The 21003-nt window shown below is 36.7% G+C and overlaps 1 protein-coding gene across 1 annotated transcript in view; it reads left to right on the forward strand.

Annotated features, from left to right (window-relative positions):
• PIEZO2 (piezo type mechanosensitive ion channel component 2) overlaps window positions 1-21003 on the forward strand; it is a 287977-nt gene that overhangs the window by 36849 nt on the left and 230125 nt on the right. Inside the window, exon 2 of the mRNA XM_058833220.1 lies at window positions 14592-14687. Coding sequence (XP_058689203.1) covers window positions 14592-14687 — 96 coding nt within the window. The remainder of the gene's footprint in view (window positions 1-14591; window positions 14688-21003) is intronic.

The following is a 21003-nucleotide window of genomic DNA, read 5'->3' on the forward strand; positions in this document are numbered from 1 at the left end:
TAAGCATAAAAATGCAAAAGACTTTTAGATGTTGAATTTGGAGGGAAGTGATGTTTCCGCACTCACAGCATCTGAAGCTAATTTCAAATCTACTGATTCTGCTGCCTGCAAATAAACTGAAAGTCTGATTCAACATCTGGGCAGGTATTTTTTTTGGAAATCCTGTGGATGACTGAAAAAAAATGGAGTAGAGGACCCACTTTTCTTTACTCCTTTGCACAGGATTTCTGGAGGAGAATGGAAGCTTTCTTCTGTTGAATTTATTATGCAGAGATCTCACAAAAAAGGGTGGGGGTCAGATTCAGATTGCCAGCTTTTCCTAACCTCAAAACAGGATGTGCTCCCCTCTTTCATTCCACTCTAGAACTCCATGTAATAATCAAAGCATTCATGCTTGTTCCAATCTGCATTTTAATACTTGTCTTTTTTTAAGCTCTTCAAATATTTCTTAGCTAAAAGTTGATAAATGACTTTTGGCTTACCTGGCTGACATTCATGTGCTGGAAGGTGATTGCATTTTTGGCAGGAGAGATGAGCTAAATTAATGAAATGTATAAATTGACTTAGTAGCTTGTCTCATGCATAATCACAAATATGTTTTGCATGTTTTCTAAATCTGGAGTTAAAACTGTGACTCTGTTTGGGCAAGCACATTGGTTGCTTTGCCGTTTGTGCTCTGTATCATCATCCACAAAAGCAGCCTTGTGCTGTACAGTGCAGGGCAGTCACAAAACACTTCAGAGATAAGAATTATTCTTATCAAGCTTGACTCAAATTGTCTCCAGACACCAAAATAACATTTCTTCTTCTTTGGGATATGTTGGACTACAGTTCCCATTTTCAGATGAAGTCATTCAGTATTTGGCCCCTTCTGGAATTGCTTTTTTTAATTCTTGCACTTTTGGCTAAAAGAGACCAATTTACCAGTTTCTTGTCTGCTGATTGAGAGAGTGAGAACATGGCACACACAATTGTTGTCTTGCCATGCCAGTAAATGGATTTGAGCTAAAAATCTCTTTGCTTTTAAAAATTACACCCACAGACAAAACTATTCTCGGACATTTTGAGATGGTCACATTTTTTGCATGTAATATTGTTGGTTAAGGGTCGCTTAGCACAGTGCAAAAATATTTTTAAAGGACAGGTTTCTAGCTGGTTGTTCCTGTTTTCAGAAGGAGTTTGGTATGATGGATTTGAGTCACTGCGGTTGATCAGATTACAGTGGTTTATGAGCAAGAAGAGTATTTTGTCTAAGGCGCAAGCAAGTTCAGCTACTAGATTGTGGATACTGGTAAAGTTTGTGAATTCATATGCTTTTGCTGGAACAGTCCTGGGAAAGAGGACAGAAATGTTTGTGTAAGGAGTGCAGGATCAGGGTATTTACTGGGCTGATTTGGATGAGCTCCCTGGGTTTCCTGTGTTTCTTTGTAGTTCAGGTAAACCAAGCATCAGATTCTGTATTATTAACCACTGAAGGCAATGATTAGAGTGCTTTGACTCATTGTATAATATTTGTTGAAATTTTATCCTTTAAATTTGAGCTGGTTTTTTATTGTATTGCTGTGAATTGGAGGGAAGAGAGTAAGATGAAGGGAAAGACTTCAATGACTGTTAGTTTAGAAGAAAAGGAAAACCACCTAATGGTTTGGAGTTAAGTATGACTTATACTGCATCTATTGATCTTTTCTGAAAGGTTAATATATTATTTTAGTGATACCAAGAGTTCAAATTTAAACAAGCCTGTTGGCTTAAAACACAAGACTCCCAGGAAATCAAATGTGCCATTTTGTATAATGGGTATAATGTTGCACTTTTTTTTTTTGAGTGCTGAAAGTTGATGTGCTTATTCAAAATGCAGAAATAAACAAGATACAGCTGAAAATTCAGAGGCATTGATACTAGATTTATGATTTCCTGTAAATATATTCTCACAGTTTTTTTCCATTTGAATGAAGGGATCTATGGCTACAGGGCCATCCCCCTTTAAGATCCCATGTAAGGCTGCTAATGAATGCATTTGGACACAGGTAAGGAGCATTAAGACTCTCATCTTGAAGGGTGGAAACAGTTTTGGCCCCCTGTGCTGGAGCTGAATTGTTGAACTGATCCTTATCCCTTTACCACCTGCGGTTTCCCAAAAGGTCTGATTGTATTTGTGATTGTATTTGTATTTGTGTGATTGTTCATTTCTTCCTGAAAAGTGGTCAGATACTGCAGTACAGCCCAGCATAATTTGATAAATAGAGTTAGAACTTGTGACTCAGCCTATGATGTTTTCAAACAGAAAGTGACACAATCAGAATGGGAAGATCTACCAGAAAAACAATGTGCATATGATTAGGGGAGTATTTTGGGGTTAAGTTTCTTGTGAATAAAAAAAAAAAAATACTGACTTTAAAGTCTTGCTTTTATATACATCTAGCACCACTTAGGAAGAGAGGCAATAATAAATTTTTGTGGCGTGATTGTGTTCTTGGAACTGCAGGTGTAGGTTTGGGAATTTGGGTTCACTTTGCTGCAGGGCTATCATGTAAATGTAGTCAAGTCAAGCAGTTTTCTCTGGGTTGGTTTCTTACCTGTATAAACTAGATAAGGATATTTCCCTTTTTTCTACTGTGAATAGTCTTGTGCACTGAAATTGTCTGCTCTGTAATATCCTTTGGTAGTCTGGGGACAGTGAAGCCACACTCCATTTTTTGTTGAGGATCGATGTTTTTATGATCATGGATGATCACGGATCGAGTAGACTGTGATGCCCTAAAGAAAGGATAAATATTTTCTGGTCATGCTCATGATATGTTCCTTGTTAGGTAATCACACTTAACTCCAGCTTACTTTAGCATATGTTGGTAACAGGCTCCTAATTTATTTATGCTACCAATTAAGATGATGATGGGAGTTTTGCTGTTAATATGCATTTATTCTGATCGAAGAGCTGAGAAGGCAGCCTTGGCAATTATGTGTTTGTTTATAAAGGGTATATTTTCTGGTAGCTATAATGGAATAACTTGGAAGTTTTAGATTAAAAAAATTAGTTCTCAAAATTGTTTAGTGACAAAGAGCAAGAAAATTATGTGGGAGCAGTGAATATTCAAAATTAACTATAATGATGCATTGAAGTGCTTTTAGAAGTGGATAGCTAATTATGAGAGAGAAGGGAATCTTATATGAATGGATAAAACCAGAAAAAGTTCACATTTCCAGCATTATTCTCCCCTGATTTCAAACTGAAAAATAGTTTTCATTTTCCTTTGGTTTAAAAAAAAAAAACTAAACAAACCACAACTAATTTATTTCCATAAATCCTTTTTATAATTATTATTGTTATTGCTCCTACTTTTAGGAAAACTTTCTCTTGCGTCTGTGGTAAATGAACTTTCCAATAACATAATAACAGAGCATCATTACTGAGTTAGGTATCTCTCAAGATTGTTAGTAGCTGCTGTTTTTCTTTCTGCAGCTGTATCTTCTCACTTCCATCACTTAAGACCATGTGGCAGGGGATGAAGCTAGTTATTTTCAAGCTTGACAAATAAGAGTACCCCTGACACACTGACTGGCTGTTACACATTGGTCTAACTGTTAATGAAGAGAATCCTTGTGTTTGAACAAACCCCAGCATTCTACTTACTCTGGCACTTTTCTGGAGCTATAAACTTCATCCAAGACTAATTCTGGTCAGTTTGCTCATAAAGACCACTTTGAAATCCATGTTTGTGTTCTCAGATGGTATAAATTTTTTTGTCAGTTTACTGACAAATATACTTTATTAACCAGATAAAAATTTCTACTAATGGAAGTGCTCATAAATAAAATCACAGGTATTATGTAAGCCTTTACTGCTGTTATCATCACTGTATGTAGAGCTCTTGTCTGTAAGGGATCATTGGCTGCCCTGTAGAGATTGTAAAGAAAAACAATTTTTATTTTTCTTAAACTTGAAAGACAGTTTGGTGTTTATATATTTCTGAAATTTTTGGGATATGTTTAAATCAAATTTAATGTGCTCTTCACTAAGTTTTAATCCTCCAGGATGTATACTTTGGCTGTTTCTCAAGAACAGATCTTCTGAGATTCTCAGTGGACTCATTTCTCCAAATTTGAGATCTTGCTCAATCAAAAAGAAGCTGAGTTTTTGTTTGTTTGTTTTTGTTTTTGTTGTTTGTTTGGTTTTTTGTTTTTTGGTTTTTTTTGGGTTTTTTGTTTTAGTTTGGTTTTCCTTAAATGAGATAAGTACAATATTGTATTTTTTGAATGAAGATTCATGTTGAGACCCTTTAATTTACTGTACCCATCTCCTTGTGTTCAGAACATGCCTAATGATGACAAGTTCTTGTTCTCTGTCTTCCCCTGGAACAAAAAAATCCTTTACTTTGCAACTGGCTGAGTTGAGAGCCCCAGAAGTTCTATAGTGGTGAGCCCTGGACCCTGATTTCCTTGGTGGGATGACTGTTTTATTTTTTATTCTGGTAGGATGCTGCCTAATACTATTTGGTGTCTTCAGGACAGTGGCTTGACTCCAAAGGAATACGTAGTCAGACTTTATATTGAGCCTAGATATAAACAGATTAGAATTACTAACTGCGTGGGAAGTTTTCTTCAAGTTAAACTTCTTCTTAACTTCCCACATTCAAATATTCTTGGACAAGGACACAATGGTTTGTTTTATAAACATGAAAGAGGTATTAAATCATTTTGAATTTCCAGTCTTGCTCTTAAAATTTGGCTGAGAGCTTATCAAAAGTCTGGGGGAGTTTCTTCAAAACATACTCCCCGGGAAGAAAACATTGCTACAGATGCTGTACAAAAGAAAATCGATACATGGAAGAAGGCCTCCCACATGGACAAGAGATTTGGCAGCCTGAAGGGAGTGCCATAGATTGCAGCTCCTTGAGTGTAGGGAAAGTTTCTTGAATGTGCAGAAGCAGATGCAGACGTGCCTTGTTCTTTCTGGGGAATGTTACTACTTGAAATAAATGCACAATTAAGATTTATTTTTTATCTTAAATTTCTATACGGAGTAATTACAATAAAATAAGTATTACTTTGCTGTGTGAAAACTGGACAAGACCACGGTTCTGTCTGAGTGATGTTCATCTGAATGATGTTTTTCATTCAATGTTAGGTAAGTGTTGCATTTGAAACCTGCACTAAAATGCGTCTGTGCCAGCAGAACTCTCTTGCAGAGTCTGTGGTCATGTGCATGTGAAATTTCATTTGGAGTCAGAGAGGTTTAAGTACTACTTCTCCAGAAAAGGCAATCTTAATGATCAGATTAGATTTGCAGATGATAAGCAACCTTCTAATGTATCCATGGGTTCTGTGACCCTTTAAGTTTTTCAGGTTCCTTTCCTGATTCTGAGTTACGCAAAACAGTTTGCAAGACAATTCATGGCATTCCTAAGTAGATTCTTGTAGTAGGTCAAAACCTCCTTTCAATGAAAGTTACCTCATGTATTTGTAAGGAGAGAGAAATACACAGTTCTTCAAACAAAAAGGGATTTATTATTTTATAGAAGCAACATCAGTTTTGAATAGGGACATTGCAAGAAGCTTGTATCTCCTTTTTGCACTTGATGATATCCTGGAGCTACCTATTTTTAAAAATTCTGTTTCCTTTGGTAAACACTGTGGCTTTGTAGCGCTGTCTAAAATGCTCCTTCATCAGATTTATAGCTTGCAGTTGCAATCCTCTGGGTCTTTTTTATTCAGTGATGGACCAAGAAAGGAAGTTTATGTATCCTTTCCTCTACTGGAATAAATAATGGCAGAGTTTCAAACTCTGCATTCATATTTGTAACTTCACTAATGACACTCATATTTTTCAGCGTTAACACCTCTCTGATGTTTAATCATGTTTATATTCCTCAGAGGTATATATCTGGGTTAGTTTTTTAGCATGTCCTTCTTCTGACTTAGCATTTTTTAGAACTGATATCAGTGTAAGCAACAGATGGTGAAAAAAAATTACTTAGTTCTTTCTGCATCTTGTCAGTCTGTCAATTGACTTATGGTGATGTATGTATTTTAAAAGACAATGAGTGTGAATGGTGGTGAGGGAATGGTTATATATGCTGAAATTCACACTTCAGGTTGCTGGAAACATCTGACTGGATAGCTGTTCCTGGTGTCTGTAGCTTCTTAGCAGCTGTAAATGAAGGTCTCAGTCCCTTTCTGCTCATGGAGGTCTCTCTGTCGCCCAACTCTCTCCACATCTGTCCCTGGTTGATGTTGTGTTTAGCAGGAGCACTGTGTGACATTTGATTGTCATCTGTGTTCTGAGTTTGCTGTTATTTTTAGTCTGAGTCTTGACAGGGTTATGCAACAGCAGAACCAGACTACTGTCTCCAGATGTCTGGGGTAATGGGAACATGCTTTTCTCATCCCATGAAAATGAGTGAGGAGCAGAGTTACTTCTTTAGCTCCCAGTTACTTTCCTAGAGAGAGGAGCTTGGAGACAGAAGAGCTGTTGCTGAAGTAAGGATGAGAATGCAGACAGTGTCCCTTCTGCGAGCAGGTACCTCAGTGGAGGAATAAGAAGACATCTCTCGCTTCCCAGATCAATAAATAAATTTAGTTTCAGTTGGCACTGAAACTGAAATGAGCTACAATGTGAAGCTTATCTTTCTAATGGGAAAAAGTAGCGATGATGGTGTCCATCATGTTTTTTAATTTGGAAATATTTGTATACTTAGTCATGGCAGTAAAGTGTATTGAGAGAGATTTGCTCGTGAAAGTGGATATGGCTTTAAAATACTTTATTCTAAGTAAGATGATGATTGTGGTATGGTTATACTTCAGATCTTTTGTTCTTTTTCTTGCTGTCAAATACAGCTGGGAAACACAGCTCCTGTTCATAAGCACTGAAAGAAAGTGGTGAACAAGGTGTTTTGTCTTCTCCTCCCTCTGAATGATTCCCAGGCAATATTTGGCACAAAGTTAAAATCTGTTCCAGATGGTTTCTGATGGAGAGAGAGCTTACTAAAACTGCTGCTTGGAGAAATAGAGGAAAGGTGAGAAAAATCAAAGGAAAAAAAAATCACCAATCCCTTACAACACTGCTCACTGTCTAGCAGTTCTCCCTCCTGACAGGTGAAAAAAATGTGATTGTAGAAGTGTTGACATGAACCAAAAGCATCCTATTTATCTGTTTATCAAAGTGTTCATGCTTTTGGTTGTTTGGGGTTTTTTTGTTTGGTTGGTTTTTTGGGGGCTTTTTTTGGGTGTTTGTTTTTTTCTTTCCAAAAGAGAAATTTTTTGTCTCTGGGCATAGCACACAGTGCAGCCCTGTGTTGAAATGCTGGCTCAGGAGCAGGGTGGGGAGTGGTGTGTGTTAGCACGGCGTTATCAGCTGAGCTGTTGGATGTGGAGGGAGGATGCAGGAGGGAACTTGTCCTGAGCAGACACAGTTCTGCACTGCACACCAGTGGCTGTGACCATTATTTTGCTCTAAAGGGATGGTAAAATTGCATGCTTTTCACTTAACTGTTTTGCATAGCAGTGTATCTTTCTAATCTCATCTGTCACAAGTGTTATTTGATGTGCAATTACTCAGAAGTGAAACCAAAACTATGCCAGGAGTTAATCCCCTCCTCTGAATTTCAATAAGTAAAAACAAAGTAAATACTCTGTGAGCTAAAGTTCCCTGGGCACTATGCCTATCAGATACACGTCATTCTGAGAAGGTATAATTTTTGAAGAGGAGCATTTTCAGTCATTATCACAGTTTTATTCTTTAAAATAGGTTGTTTGCAGCATAAACTGATTTTGCAATATGTGCAGGGTTTTTTTATTGTTATTTTAAAGAGTCTTGGAGGAAAAAAAAATCTGAAAAAAATGGGATTTCTGAAACAAAAATTTGAAATATGAACTGTTAGAAGATATGAAAGATAGCAATTTATAAAAGTAGCCTTTATTTTTCTGAAATGGTAATGCATATTTCTGATCAAGTGAACTTAATTTTTAATCTTCTTGGTTTTTTATTACTACTGCATTTGGTTAGTAACAGCTATGTCAGGTAAAAGTGAGAAATCCTCAGAAATAAGATTTGCACGTGTGACTCTGAGTTGAACAGGGGACGTGTGGTTGCCTCCCACTTTGTACCTTAGTAGTCATTGACTCATAAATTTATGCAGTTGGTTGATCATCTTTCTGGGAGATTCAGCTCCGTAGGTGTTTAACACTTGGTCATTCTATCCTGCCGACAGTGAATGAACTTCACTTTTTACTGCATTAGTTTGTAAAACAGTGCTCCTAGGCAACAGAGCAAGCCATGTACAGCCTTCTGGGTCTTTGTTTCAATGTGAGATTAGGTGGGTTTTCTGCTCAAGGACACCCCTGCCTCTGGAGACAGAGGCATCAGGAACTGTAAGGAAATACTGGAAGGCAGTTTGCTGCTATTTTACTATACTGCTACTGCACACGTGTGTGAGTTTTGCTTAAATAATGCTGCATGCATGAATCTTTAAGAAAAGGAGAAAAAATTCTTGCTCCATTTCTTCTCACATTTGCTGGTTGATACCAAGAGTGAGTGTTACCGGGAATTAAAGAGCTTTATACATAAGGGCTATATGCAGAATGGAAATAAACCAGAAATTTCTTGTTGGAGTCTGGAATACAGAGTGTGTGCCCTTGTTTCTGATACTTAGTTGTAAGATCCAAAAAGCACTGAATTTCATATAATATGAAATTCATGAGCATGTTTTCATGGTGATACATGAAAACAGATGTTAAAGTTAGATAGAAAAAGCCAAAAGTGTGAGTGTGTAGATTAGAAAGTTTTTTAAATCACTGGGTGAAAAAGTTAATTTAGAGAACAGGAGACAAGATGGAGGATTTAGGGTGTTGTCTCTTGTCCCTTCTTCTTTCTTCTTCATGTTCTTCTCCTAGAGGTTTTTGAGTAATAATAAGTGATTAGATAAAAAATGCCGCTGTGCATCACAGAGGTGATGAGCTATTGAATCATTACGAAAAACAATATACGTGTCTATTGTTAATTGGGTAAAAATAGGTATAAAGATAAAAGAACTGCGTAGTTCGGGGCCATTTTGTGCATCAGACATGAAGTGTGCCACAAGGCCTTGTTTGTACCATCAGAAGAAAGAAATGTACCAAATTGCAAAGATTAACCTTGTAACCAGCCTGGAGAGATCTGTTAAGTTTTGTGATCATCTGTTAATAAACACGAGAAACAAGATTCTAAGGAGCTCAGGAGTTTTCTTCAAATCATAAAGACTGAGATAAGTGAAACTCCCCATGAGGGAAGATCCCAGAAGAATTCAGCCCAAAGGAGGCTGAGAAACTAGGGAAAAGTTATATCCACAGAGAATTGAACCCAAAGGAGGCAAGGAGAGAGAAATTACATTTCTCACCAGTTTTGACCTCTCCTCTTTGTATCACATTGTTGGAAGTACATATCTGGCTGGTTAATGGAGGTGTTTTTTGTTGCTGTTGTTGGTTTGTTTTGATTTTCTTTAAACTCTTTTTCCTTGAAAAAAATAATTTATTTCCAGTAGTTCTCGTTCTGTAGAATTTAAACTGCCTTACCTTTTATTGTTTGCTTACTTTACCAAGCTCTTTTATAGATCATATAGTCCATCAAGGAGCAGTGTAGGGCTCCATTCAGGTTTTTGCTGGTTTTTCTCTGCAGCTTTTGTACGGTTTTGCTATAATAGGTAGTGAAGATGTTTAAACCATAAATTATAGCATTTCAGTTTCTGACAGGAGGCTGTTTCCATATGGCCTGATACTAGACCTACTTGCCTTGGTTGAGCAGCTCTTGATGTCCAGTAGGATGATTGGGGTAAAAAAACCCTGACCAACCAACCAAAAGCCCCCCAAACTTCTCCAATTTAGAATATTCAAAAGAATGTGGGAACTGGCTGATAAGTGTCTTACTGGAGAGCAGCACAAGTGGAAAGGCCTAAATCATTGTGACATCAGGACAGTGCCTTCCTGATAAGAGGAACCTTAACTCTGTATCTTCCTGAAGGAGTTGACCACTCGTGACACACATTCATGGATTGTCATGTAGAACACCTTGGTTTGGAGGTGGAGAGAGATTTGCTTCAGCATTTGGCTTCTTAGGCTGAGCTTTGCACCAGAAGCTTTTCATCTGGGGTCTGTACCAGTGTCCCATTCACGTGTTATACCTAGTAGGAAAGGCTGTCATCTGTAGCCTGTTTTACTCATCTGAACTGCATGGTAATTGGGGATTTTTTTCAGAATAATGAGGATATAACAGATATTAACCATGTGATATCTAAGAAGAATTACAGCATTTCAGGCAGGAATCTGGTGCTGAGTTGTCCTAGCTTTGAGAGTTGGACACTTGGCCTCCTGGAGACTGAGAAGTTCCAAAGGTCATTCAGCTGCTGATTCCTTTTCCCTATGTGTTTTGGTCTCTTACTTCAGATCATCTGGGTATAAGAATGAGTGAACAGCATCACCTCTGTCTTTTAGCCAACGGCTGTTGCCTGCTCAGTGTTACATATTTTTTTCAGCAGCACTTTCCCAATTAATATTTTCACTGAATATATATTTTCTTGTGTTACTGGAAAAATAAGCACACAAGTTAGACCAAATTTTAGTCTAAAGGTACCATTTTTAAAGAATATCATTGCACAGCTTTCTTAATAATCTTGCAGCTGTAAAGTTAGAACAGGATGCAAACACCATGCAATATCCTGCTGAAGGTAGAAGACACATTCCTTCAGTGTAGTTGGCTGAATTAATTTCTTCTCATGCTAAAGCACATAAGAGTCTGCATAGGATAACATTAAGAAGGATATATTATATTCTCAAACATACAGTAAAAATATGTGAAATATGTGGAAGAGATGTTTTTATGTATTTCTTGAACAGAAAAGGGTATAACAAGCAATACATTAGTCTATTAACATTAATTACAGTGCTTTTTTTACTCAAGTAAGTTGGCTAATCCTGTTTTCACCTTCCTCCTTGTTTTCTGTTGTTGTGGCTTTTGACAGAAGTCTAGTTCATAAATGAGGAGTCAGTAGCCCTTTGGTGCTATGACTGCACTCTTGAAGGCTGGGTTTTTTTGAACATGTAGTTTCCACTTCTGAATTTCGTACTCTTAATTTCTTTTGTGGAATAAAACTAAACACATCATTTATGAGACTGTTTTCTATCTCTTCTTTCCAAGTTCAAGCTCATTGTGAACTTCTTTATTGTCCCTCACTTTGTTCTCTAGTATGTTTTTATATAACAGGTAAACCACCAGTTCTATGCAAATTATTCTCTTTAAATGTAAGAAAGAAAACTGTTGGTATAAATATGAAATAATAATATGTAACAGCTGTTAGAATTCTACATGCAGAAACCTGATGTGTCTATGAAGAGGTATTAAATTTCTTCAAAGGCCTTCTACTCTGGCTAGCATAAAACAATGAAAAATAAGTTCTGGAAGGACAAGGTTATCATGTGAAATATGATTTGCTGCTTTTTTCCTTTGGAGATTCCTTTTTAATTTTGTATGGCACACGCTGTACATACCTATCTTAAGAATTAATTACATTTTTTAGCTGGAAATCAATCTGTCCACTGCTGTGAAAGATAATAAAAATTATTAAAGGTTTGTACAATGCCTTTTATTCTCTATACATTAAAACTGCAATGTTTAAAATAGTCACTTATGGATGGAGAAGTCAGTCCTACATGTAATGAAGTGCTCTTTTCTTCCTGTCTAAGGGAAGGTGCTTTAAAGTACTTCAGTTGATACAAAAGAAAAGCAAGTTTGCTTCCAATTCTGTATGTTATTAGCTCTGCCTTTTATGTCTTTTCCCAATTTTAATAATGGTATATGATTGCTATTATAAGGCTGTGAACAGCAGCAGAACTTCAGAGGTGAAAATTACATTTCTGAAGTTTGGTTAATAGAGGCTGTTAGAAAACATGGTGAGATGTGGTTTAAAAAGAGGTCTGGAGATAGAAAGTGTGTATGGACTTTGCATGTATTTTTTTTTTTTTTTTCCAGTTTAAGGCGTTTTGTTCAGTGTTTGCTGTAGGCAAGCTCATCCTTTTAAAGCTAAGAATCTGAAGGGTTGCTGTAAGCTACACAAGAGAAGGTTTGAATGGAAGTGTAATCTCTGTTACCAGTCCTGTTTATGCAGCAGTAGAGGAAAAAAAAAAAGCTTTTGAGTACACAGCTCTAGGAATAGAAAGCAGTAAATTTTGAGGTAAATATAGTTCAAGAAAAAGTCATCTGAAATTAATTTTGCAAATCGATTAGACAATTTTGAGAAGCAGTAACAAGCATAAAATGCTAAAATTACATTAATTTTGATACTGCAAATTGACCAATGTATCCAAAATACCCAGAAATTTCTATACCATCTGGTTTGCCAAGAAACTCATCTTAATAGGTGCTTTTTCTGTTGATGGGATTCCATTGATCTTAAATGGGACTTTCCATTGTTTTGGACATCTGTGTGCAGTTTCTTTAGCAGAAGGAGACCTTTGTGGATACCAGAGGGAGTGTAGAGTATGGGTTCATCTTCTTTTTTGGGTTCTTTGTTGTTGCATCAGTGACAAACTGAAGCTGATTTTTATGCTCTGCAACTTTTTCTAGATAGTTTTGAGTGTCAGAACTGAGGAATATGTATGTTTGACAAAATAATGATGCAGGGCAGTGCCAATATGTGAAAGCAGTGCAACTGTTTCCCATCTTTTATCTTGCTGAAATTATTTTCAGTCATTTACTCTTGTGCCTTAGCTTGATAAGGCACTCATCTCTCCAGATACATATACTAGATGAGTGGAGATAAATGCAAAATAAAAATATTGGAATAGTTGCAGTAGGGAATAGTAAGAATGTTGCACCTAGGTTTTGAGGGGTTTGATTCATAATTCTGAGAAATGTATTTCTAGATCTCTTGCAACTGCTTAAATAAATACAGGTTTTCCAGGCAGTATCTAGCCAAGTTTGCTGGAGAAGGCTTTGATATAAATAGAGGTTCTAAATATTTGACACAGACTTGTTAGCAAGACATTCAGTGACTTCCAGCTGATGAAGGAACACATTTAAAGCAGGCAATTGCTGTTTTCTTGCTCTTGGTACTGGGAAACTGAGTGCTAAGTGCTCTACAAGAAGTGCAGCAAGCTCAGTCCTCAAAAAAGAAGAAAATGAGCGTAATATTGTGCTGAAAATAAGTAAGCTCTTTAACACGATTAAAATCTGGTTGACACAATCCCAAAAATAACTGGATAGTAATATTACCTTCTAATGTTATTATTCTGCTACCAGAGTGACTGAGCACATCAGTCCCTCACATTGAAATGGAAAAGTCTTCAGGCTGTAGAACAGCCTTAAAGCACTATTGTACCTTTTCCTATGAATGCCACAGAACTTGTTCCCACCCCAAAATTAAACTTTAAAAAAACCCCAAAAACCCAAAAAGTTGATTTATGGATTTGTCCTAATATCAGGAGTGTTCTCTTTGCCATTCTTTCCAAGAAGGCCACTAATGGCCACTGTACATCCTGTGCTCCTCTGTGGAGCACCCTGGGAGTGGGTGTATAATAGCAGAGCTGCCTCCCTCTTCTCAGGTACATTGACTTTAGAGCTCTGATAATTGCTTGCAGAATTCCCCATGGGATAGGTCCTAGTACTCTATCTTGCAGGTTTTTTATAGTTACAATGTAGGTGTAAGTCTTCAGTTGGCCTTTAAAGGCTGTGGCAAAAAGAAAATTTAGTAAGTGACGAGCAATCCTTACAGGAAAATGAGAAGCTGCTCTTAAGGATTCTGGATGTCACTCAGAAAAACCCTCTATCAAGCTTTGGTGGATTTTGTAGTCCTTGAAAGATTTTTTTTTAAGGTTTATGGTAGAATCATATCAGTTCAGAAATAGAGAATAGGTGCTTCTTATTCGTCCTTCTTACTAGGCACCCATGTATTTCACATGCTTCTTGGCCAAACTGCAGATGTAGGCTGTATGTTCAGAGTTTTCTTTCAAGGCTGTTAAGGAAATCAAATTAGTTACTCAAAACACTGGCTAGATTGGGAAATAAAAGTTGTAACTTTGGATTTGCTAATAGAGAGATTTTGCAGTTTTGTTTTATAATTAAAGTGGACAGATGTGGTGAGGATGAGGACCAATTAATGCACAACTTGTTAACTCATTCGCACTATTGCTTCCAAGAAATTTCAGGAAGCGGTGTCTGGAGAAACTTATTTTCTTTTGAAATACATGTTTCTGGCAGGGCTAAAGATGTATTTGTATTCCAAAACCAAATTGTTTTGGACATAGCTGAGAAGACTGTTGATACTAGTCTCCCTCACTGGGGATACTCAAGAACTATCTTGATGCAATCCTGTGCAGTGTGCTCTGGATGACCCTACTTGAGCAGGAAGCTTAGACCAGATGACCCACTTTGATTCGTTCCAACCTGACCTAATCTTTGATTCTAAGATTTATTATAAGTATAAACTTGAATACCTGAAAAAAATTGTTTAAATAAGTGGCTGAAAAAGGGTAAATCATAAACTCCAGTGGGAAATGCTTTGTGTCATTGAATTTGATTTTATCAGGCCAGTTAAACAATATGTTGTTTTTCTTTTCTCTCATTGCAGCCTGTGCTTTCCGTTACAATGGGCTCTCCTTTGTCTACCTCATCTACCTCCTGCTCATTCCTCTGTTTTCAGAACCCACAAAAGCAACGATGCAAGGTGAGAAGTTCATTGCTTCATTCTTCAGAGTCTGTGGTGCACAGTGTACATGTAAAAACTTTGGTGTAGTAGAAGGTGAAGTTCTGAGAGTTTCCCCCTCATTAAGTGATCTGAGTTCTAATACATACTGTAAATTCCCTGATGCTAAAATTTCACGATATTCTGGCTTTGGTGCTGAAGGACTTCCAACCATGCTTGCCCCAAATTGCATTGGGGCTGTCTGATAGCACTACTGGGCATTCCTTTTTATGGCTTTATTACCTCTGGAATACTGACTGGTCTGGGTGAAAAATGAGTTTCAAGAACCCTCCCAAAGCCATCCTATCACAGATTGTGCTCCAGGTGTGAATTGGTAATTAATTATGAGAATTAAATTTGATGTCAAATTTTTTATTCAATGGTATTTTAAGTACTTATTTAAACAACTGTCATCCTGGCATTATACCTCTGCCTTAGCAGAAATAACTCGAAGGGCTTGCTGTTGGAGATGACAAATAACTGCATCAGGCATTCAAGCATTTATGTCACATACAGAGGTGTGCCTTGTCTACAGCAAGAATGTAATGCTGCTGAAAAGGGTATTTACAGTCCCCTGTTAATGGGGGAGGAAAGTCTTATATAGCTTACAGCCTTATAGGCTTGCTCAGAGCCCCATCAAACCTGGCCTTGAACACTTCCAGGAATGGGATATTCACAATTTCTCTGGACACCCTGTTTTAGTGTTTCACTACCTTCTGAGTAAAGAATTTCTTCCTAATATCTCATCCAAACCTGCCCTCTTTCAGTTTAAAACCATTGCCTGTAGTCCTGTAACTGTCTGCCTGCTTGAAAAGTCCCTAGCCCTCCTTTTTATATGCCTCCTTAAAGTACTGGAAAGCTGCAATGAGTTCTCCCTGGAGCCCTCTCCTCTCCAGGCAGAACAATTCCAGCTCTTCAAGCCTGTCTTTGTAGGACAGGTGTTCCTGTCTTTTGGTGGGGATCCATACCAATCATGTGGGCTCAGTTTCTGTTGTCTGTGTCCATAGCCAGTGGAACCAGGAAAAGCAGGCATGAAAAATAACTTAAACAAGCATAAAAAGTGGGAAATCCCACTTATGGTGTAAGGCTGTCAGTCATTTTTATAGGGGACTATTACAAGGACAGTGTAAGCCTGGAACATCTGTGTCCAGCTGTCCAACTGTGAATTAGTTTCTCTTAAAGATGCTAAAAGTATGAATTGAGAGGGAAACACTCATTGGGAATTTGGTTGCAGCTGCTAAGAAAATATGCAATTACCCTATTGGTTTTGTGTGTTTTACTTTTGCTGCCCCTTCTGTGTGTGCCCGGAGAAATGATTGACAGGATAAACAGAGCCGTTTTCTTGACGCCAAGAGTGACAGTGGAGAGACATATAAATTCTCCTCTTTTAGAGTATAAAAAAGTCTATTTGAGTAAGACTAATTCCTGTGTGACTTAATAGAGTCATCTAGTTTGCATCACTGATGCTAGAAATCTCTCCTCAGAGGAAAATGCTTTCTTGGGACTTTTGATAATTTCTCTTCATTGTGTATCCCATTGCATTGCACTTCACCTGAATGTCATGCTACGATGTGTTTGTCAGAATTAATTTCTCATATAAATTTAGTATTTCTGAGTGTACCCATTTTTCCCACTGTCCCTGTCCCATTTCTAAATTGTGTATGTGTGTAGGTGTATCTTTCTAGAAAGTTTTCAGGGTTGTTTTTGGGTTTTTTTCTTGTCTCCAGAAGACAGAAAAGAAAAAGGAAATGTTTTAGCTAAAACCAGTGAAACCACCAGTAAATCAGAGTCAAGAAACAAATAAACTTTACTGAAAAGAACCCCAAAAAACAACCCAAATATATGTTTATGTACTTGTATTTTTTCCCTAATACTTCTGTTACTCAGATAGCATTTTTTTCCTGAAATTATGTTTCTTTTGATTAAATTCTTTTTATTCTTTTAAACTTTCTAGTTTTCCACTTATCTCTTCTTTCCTCATCATCTCCTGACACACTCAGCTCCTCATCAAAATCTCTGACCAGCATTCCTATCTTTTGCACTTTACAGTTACTGAATTTATGAAGCTTCTCTCCACCAAGCCTAAGGGTTTTACAGTGTAAAGAATTAGAAATTAATCTGAAATGGATGATGTCATGACATCTAGATTAATTGAAATTTTGACGGCAATTTAAAAGGTTAGAAACACTGGAGAAAAACTATTATACTCAAATAGTTCAGATGGTGTTTAAAGATTAATGAGTAATTTTTTTTCCTTCTTCCCCCTAAAAATTTTAATCTTCTTAAAAAGATTAATTACTAAGATAAAGTAATCTTAATCCTTAAACATGAAGATATAAATCATTGTCTGTTTATCTGCCTATGTTCCATGGATTAGTTTCAATTCTAACTGAAGGATTTGTCTCCCGTACTGAAAAATAAGTTGGTATTTTACCTGTCAGCATCTTAAAACTAGCCTATGGAACATAGGCAGAGATAACTGTGTAAAAAGCATTTATTGCAAATAACATTTTGTCTACAGAAGTAACTTAAAACTTGACCAATTTTTCAAGCGGGCTAATGGGAATAGTTTTCGAGACATTTACCTCTTTGCATGTGTAGTGGAGCCCTGTAATTTCAGCAGTAATTTTTCTATATGAATTATCTCTAAAATCAGGAACTGATTTCTTGCCTATTTCTCTGGCAATGACAAATACACTGTAAATTGTGCAACAGCCTGGTTTCTAAGTGATTGTGACATTGTTCATATTTTTTTTTCTTTTGTGTCTAATATCTACTGCAGTTGTGTCTTCATCCTTAATAAAGGCTTGTACATTATGTTTTTATTGGAATAATGAAGCATGACAACATAGATTGGTCCTGTCTTGGGCCAGTGGCTCATTAACTGTGCAAAATATCTTTTTTATGTGGCTTATTTTTTCCCAGTAAGAGATGCGAGTTTACATTTTGATAGGTTTTATTTTACTTTATTTAATTTCATATTTTTTGATTAATAAGACTCTGTAGCCAGTCATGTAAATAAAAAAAACGAGGGAGGGAATTGGTTAATTTCACACATGGACTAGTCTTTTGCTCAGTCTGCTTATGTTAATGGCAAAAAGAATGGGTTTGCTTCTGAATTAATATACTGCTCAGGATAACAAAACTTGTATCTCTGTTGTAAAAATGAACTTGGCACAGCACTCAGATCAGTAAAAATGATGTTTTAAAAATGTGAAGATTGATAAAATGATGAAATATAATCCAAAAAAATGTTAGTTGAGAATTATTCTGAGTATGGCTGAAATCGTAATGAAATGGAACAGTTGTTTTGCAGATATTAAAGGGTTTGTGTTTTGCAACAATCTGCACAGAATTGTAAGATGCAGAAGGATTGAAGTAACAAATTTGGATCACCAAATATATCTTAAGGCTTTTCAGCAGAGAATTGATCCAAGTGAATATGGGAAAAAAATTTTTACAGCCATTATTTTGAGTTTTGTATGATAGCAATGCCCCAATGTGCACTCAGGAATTCTACGATGCACCTGTTTTACTAGCAGTCTTTTTACACTCATCTGCATTTGTTCTTTGAGTTTCACATTAACTTTAAGGGGAGTGCAACTTGAATTGTGACCTATTCTTTGGTAGATTTACAATACTCTTCAGTCAAATTAGATTTAGGTTTATGTGATTTTTGAGGCGAGTTTCACCTGCATTTTACCTGCATAACAACAAAGATGATTTGTTCGTTTCTTGGAAAATTATTTATTGCCTGTTATTTTTAAGTTATCATTAGAAAGTACTTTGGGCAGTGATAGAAATGCTGATTAAATTAGGTGGGAGAACTCTTTGGAATGTCTTTGAAACCACTGAGTTTCTTTGTACTAGCCCAAAGCATCAGTGTGAAGATATTTTTATAAGTTAGAAAATGCTGTTCAGCAATAAGAAATGGGATTTCTACTGGATTGGGCACATGTTCTTGGGCACATGCCAGGCTGCTACATAAACATTCTTTGACTTAAAACACTGCATCTCAGCTAGGTTTCTCCACTCCCAACATTATAAGGTATTCTCTTGGGAGAGAAGAGCGCGGAGTGTGTTATTTATAATCAGCAGGCCAAATCCAATAAGTACTTGTTCATGGAAATTTTAGCACTGAGAGAGTGAAAATGAAGCGATACCTTTACATTAACCACCTTCAGAAATGCTCTTGCATCTTAAGTGCTAATGAACATTTGTTATTTGTACTGTGTGCTTCTTCACTATTTTCTTAGGAGATGAATTAGAACGCCCTTCAGCTAAGTGAGAGTGAACTCACAAGAGTTCAAGGCAGTGTGGGGTACAATAATTTTTATCTGTCTTAAGTTGTGTGTGATGACAAATACTTGTGGTTTTCTCACCGCCTTGTAATGCTGTTCCCAAATGGGATATTCTGCTCTAAGAATGGACATTCCAGTGCCTGAGCTGTTTCACCTTTTTGGCTTTTGCAGACTAGATTGTAAGCAGGGATTCCCAGTAAGAGGTTGATTAGACGATGTGTCACCCATTTTCATTATCATGTTTTATATGAGTGCTGGAAATTTGGATTTTTTGGATCCAGGTATGGCAGAAATTCAGCAGTTTGTTGATTGAAGACTTGTAAGCAAAGCAATGCCATCAGAGCTGGGGCAGGAATACAGAAGTCAGGAGGAGAAAATAACTAGAATTTTTTTTAACTTGCAATTAACTATTTGATATGGACTTTCTTTTGTGTGGCTGTCGATGACATGAGTCTTTGCCAAGACTCATTCCCATTCTCTACATTTGAATCTTTCAAAAGAGGGCAAAAATTCTTCAGAGGCTATTGAAATAAGATGTTTTGAATTAGACTGGTGTGGGGTTTTTGGATAGTGGTGGAAATCCTAAATTATACAAGAAAAAGCCAGCTTAAGGAAGGCTGACACTATCACAAACTGTTTTCATTGTAGAAATGAGCACTTTTATAGCTGCATTAGATTTTGTATTGCTTAATTTATTTTAAAGCAATATTTCTCCTGATGTATTAAATAACATTTGTTTTAGAGAAAGAAAAAAGTCAGTTTTGGATGATCTGGAAGTGACCTCTTTAGTTATTTTAATGTTTCAAGTCGATCCCAAGCCTATCCCCTGCCCTGGTGATAGTCAGCTTCAAACTGAACATGTCATAGTGCGATTAGCATTGTTTAATTTAAGTCTAGCCATGTCTAAAGAATTAGTGGCAAAACCAAGCTTCCTTTTTACCCCAAAGTATAGGTAAATTAAAATCTTTTATACAGAGAAGTAATTTAGAAATGCAGATAAGGGATTTTGATTTTTGGCAATAAGTTTAAAAATGTTGCTTTTTTTACCCCCGATTCATTAAGCTACAGGTAACACCTAATAATATCAATTTTACTTTATACAGCTTCTGAAGATTACTTTTCTAGATGTTTTTCTGTTCTTCTTTTTTAAACTAATTGAAAATTAGTCAATTTTGTTCCTTTCCAGCAAGGATGTGCAAAACAAAACTTTTATTATTGTTGTATTTGGAAGGTGAAAGAGTGCAGAAATGGGAATGTAATCTAGAAACAGCATGGTAGATTAGGGGTTTGCCATGAGCTAGCAGTCCTGCTATCCAATACCACTAAAGTGTAAGTAGAAATTTCTGCCATGAGTTTGAGTGAGACAAGCATAGAAAATGTGGTTTAGGATCCAGCTGCGAAGTTGAGCAGTGACAAAAGCACTTTCTGTAATGTGTTCACATTCTAAAATTTGGGATCTGATGTAGGCTTGCTGTGGTTGTGAAAGGATTTTAAATTCAGAATGACCTTATATCATGTTTTTAAATTGAGTTAAATAATGAAATTATGGAAATGCATTTTAAAAAATCATGTAAAAATACCAGCATCTTAAAATGTAGAATATGATTGAATGTGCGTCACGTAGTCCTGTAATCCTAATTCTGATTAATCAGGCCTCAGATTTTGATGCAAACAGGGTGGTCCTGGGTTTGCTAGGACAGACGAACTTCAAGAAGTTGTTCTCCCTTCTTTGTCCTGAAGCATGACTTTCTCTGATTTAAACTTCCTTTTCTCTTTTTAGTGTGCTTTGTATGCAAATGATTAGAGAAGTGTTATGCTTCTATTTTTTGGTTTTAAGGAGCCTTTTTCTTTTTCTTTTTTTGGTTCATTGGTAAAATTTGGTAATTTTATGCGCATTACACACAGCAGGGAGAATGACCTTCCATCCAAGCCAGGAACATTCTCCTGCCCTGTTTTCCCCACAGTGGGAATGGACCAGCCCTTGAGACAGCAGTTTC

This window comes from Poecile atricapillus, chromosome 2 (assembly GCF_030490865.1).
Source record: "Poecile atricapillus isolate bPoeAtr1 chromosome 2, bPoeAtr1.hap1, whole genome shotgun sequence".
Classification (NCBI taxonomy): domain Eukaryota; kingdom Metazoa; phylum Chordata; class Aves; order Passeriformes; family Paridae; genus Poecile; species Poecile atricapillus.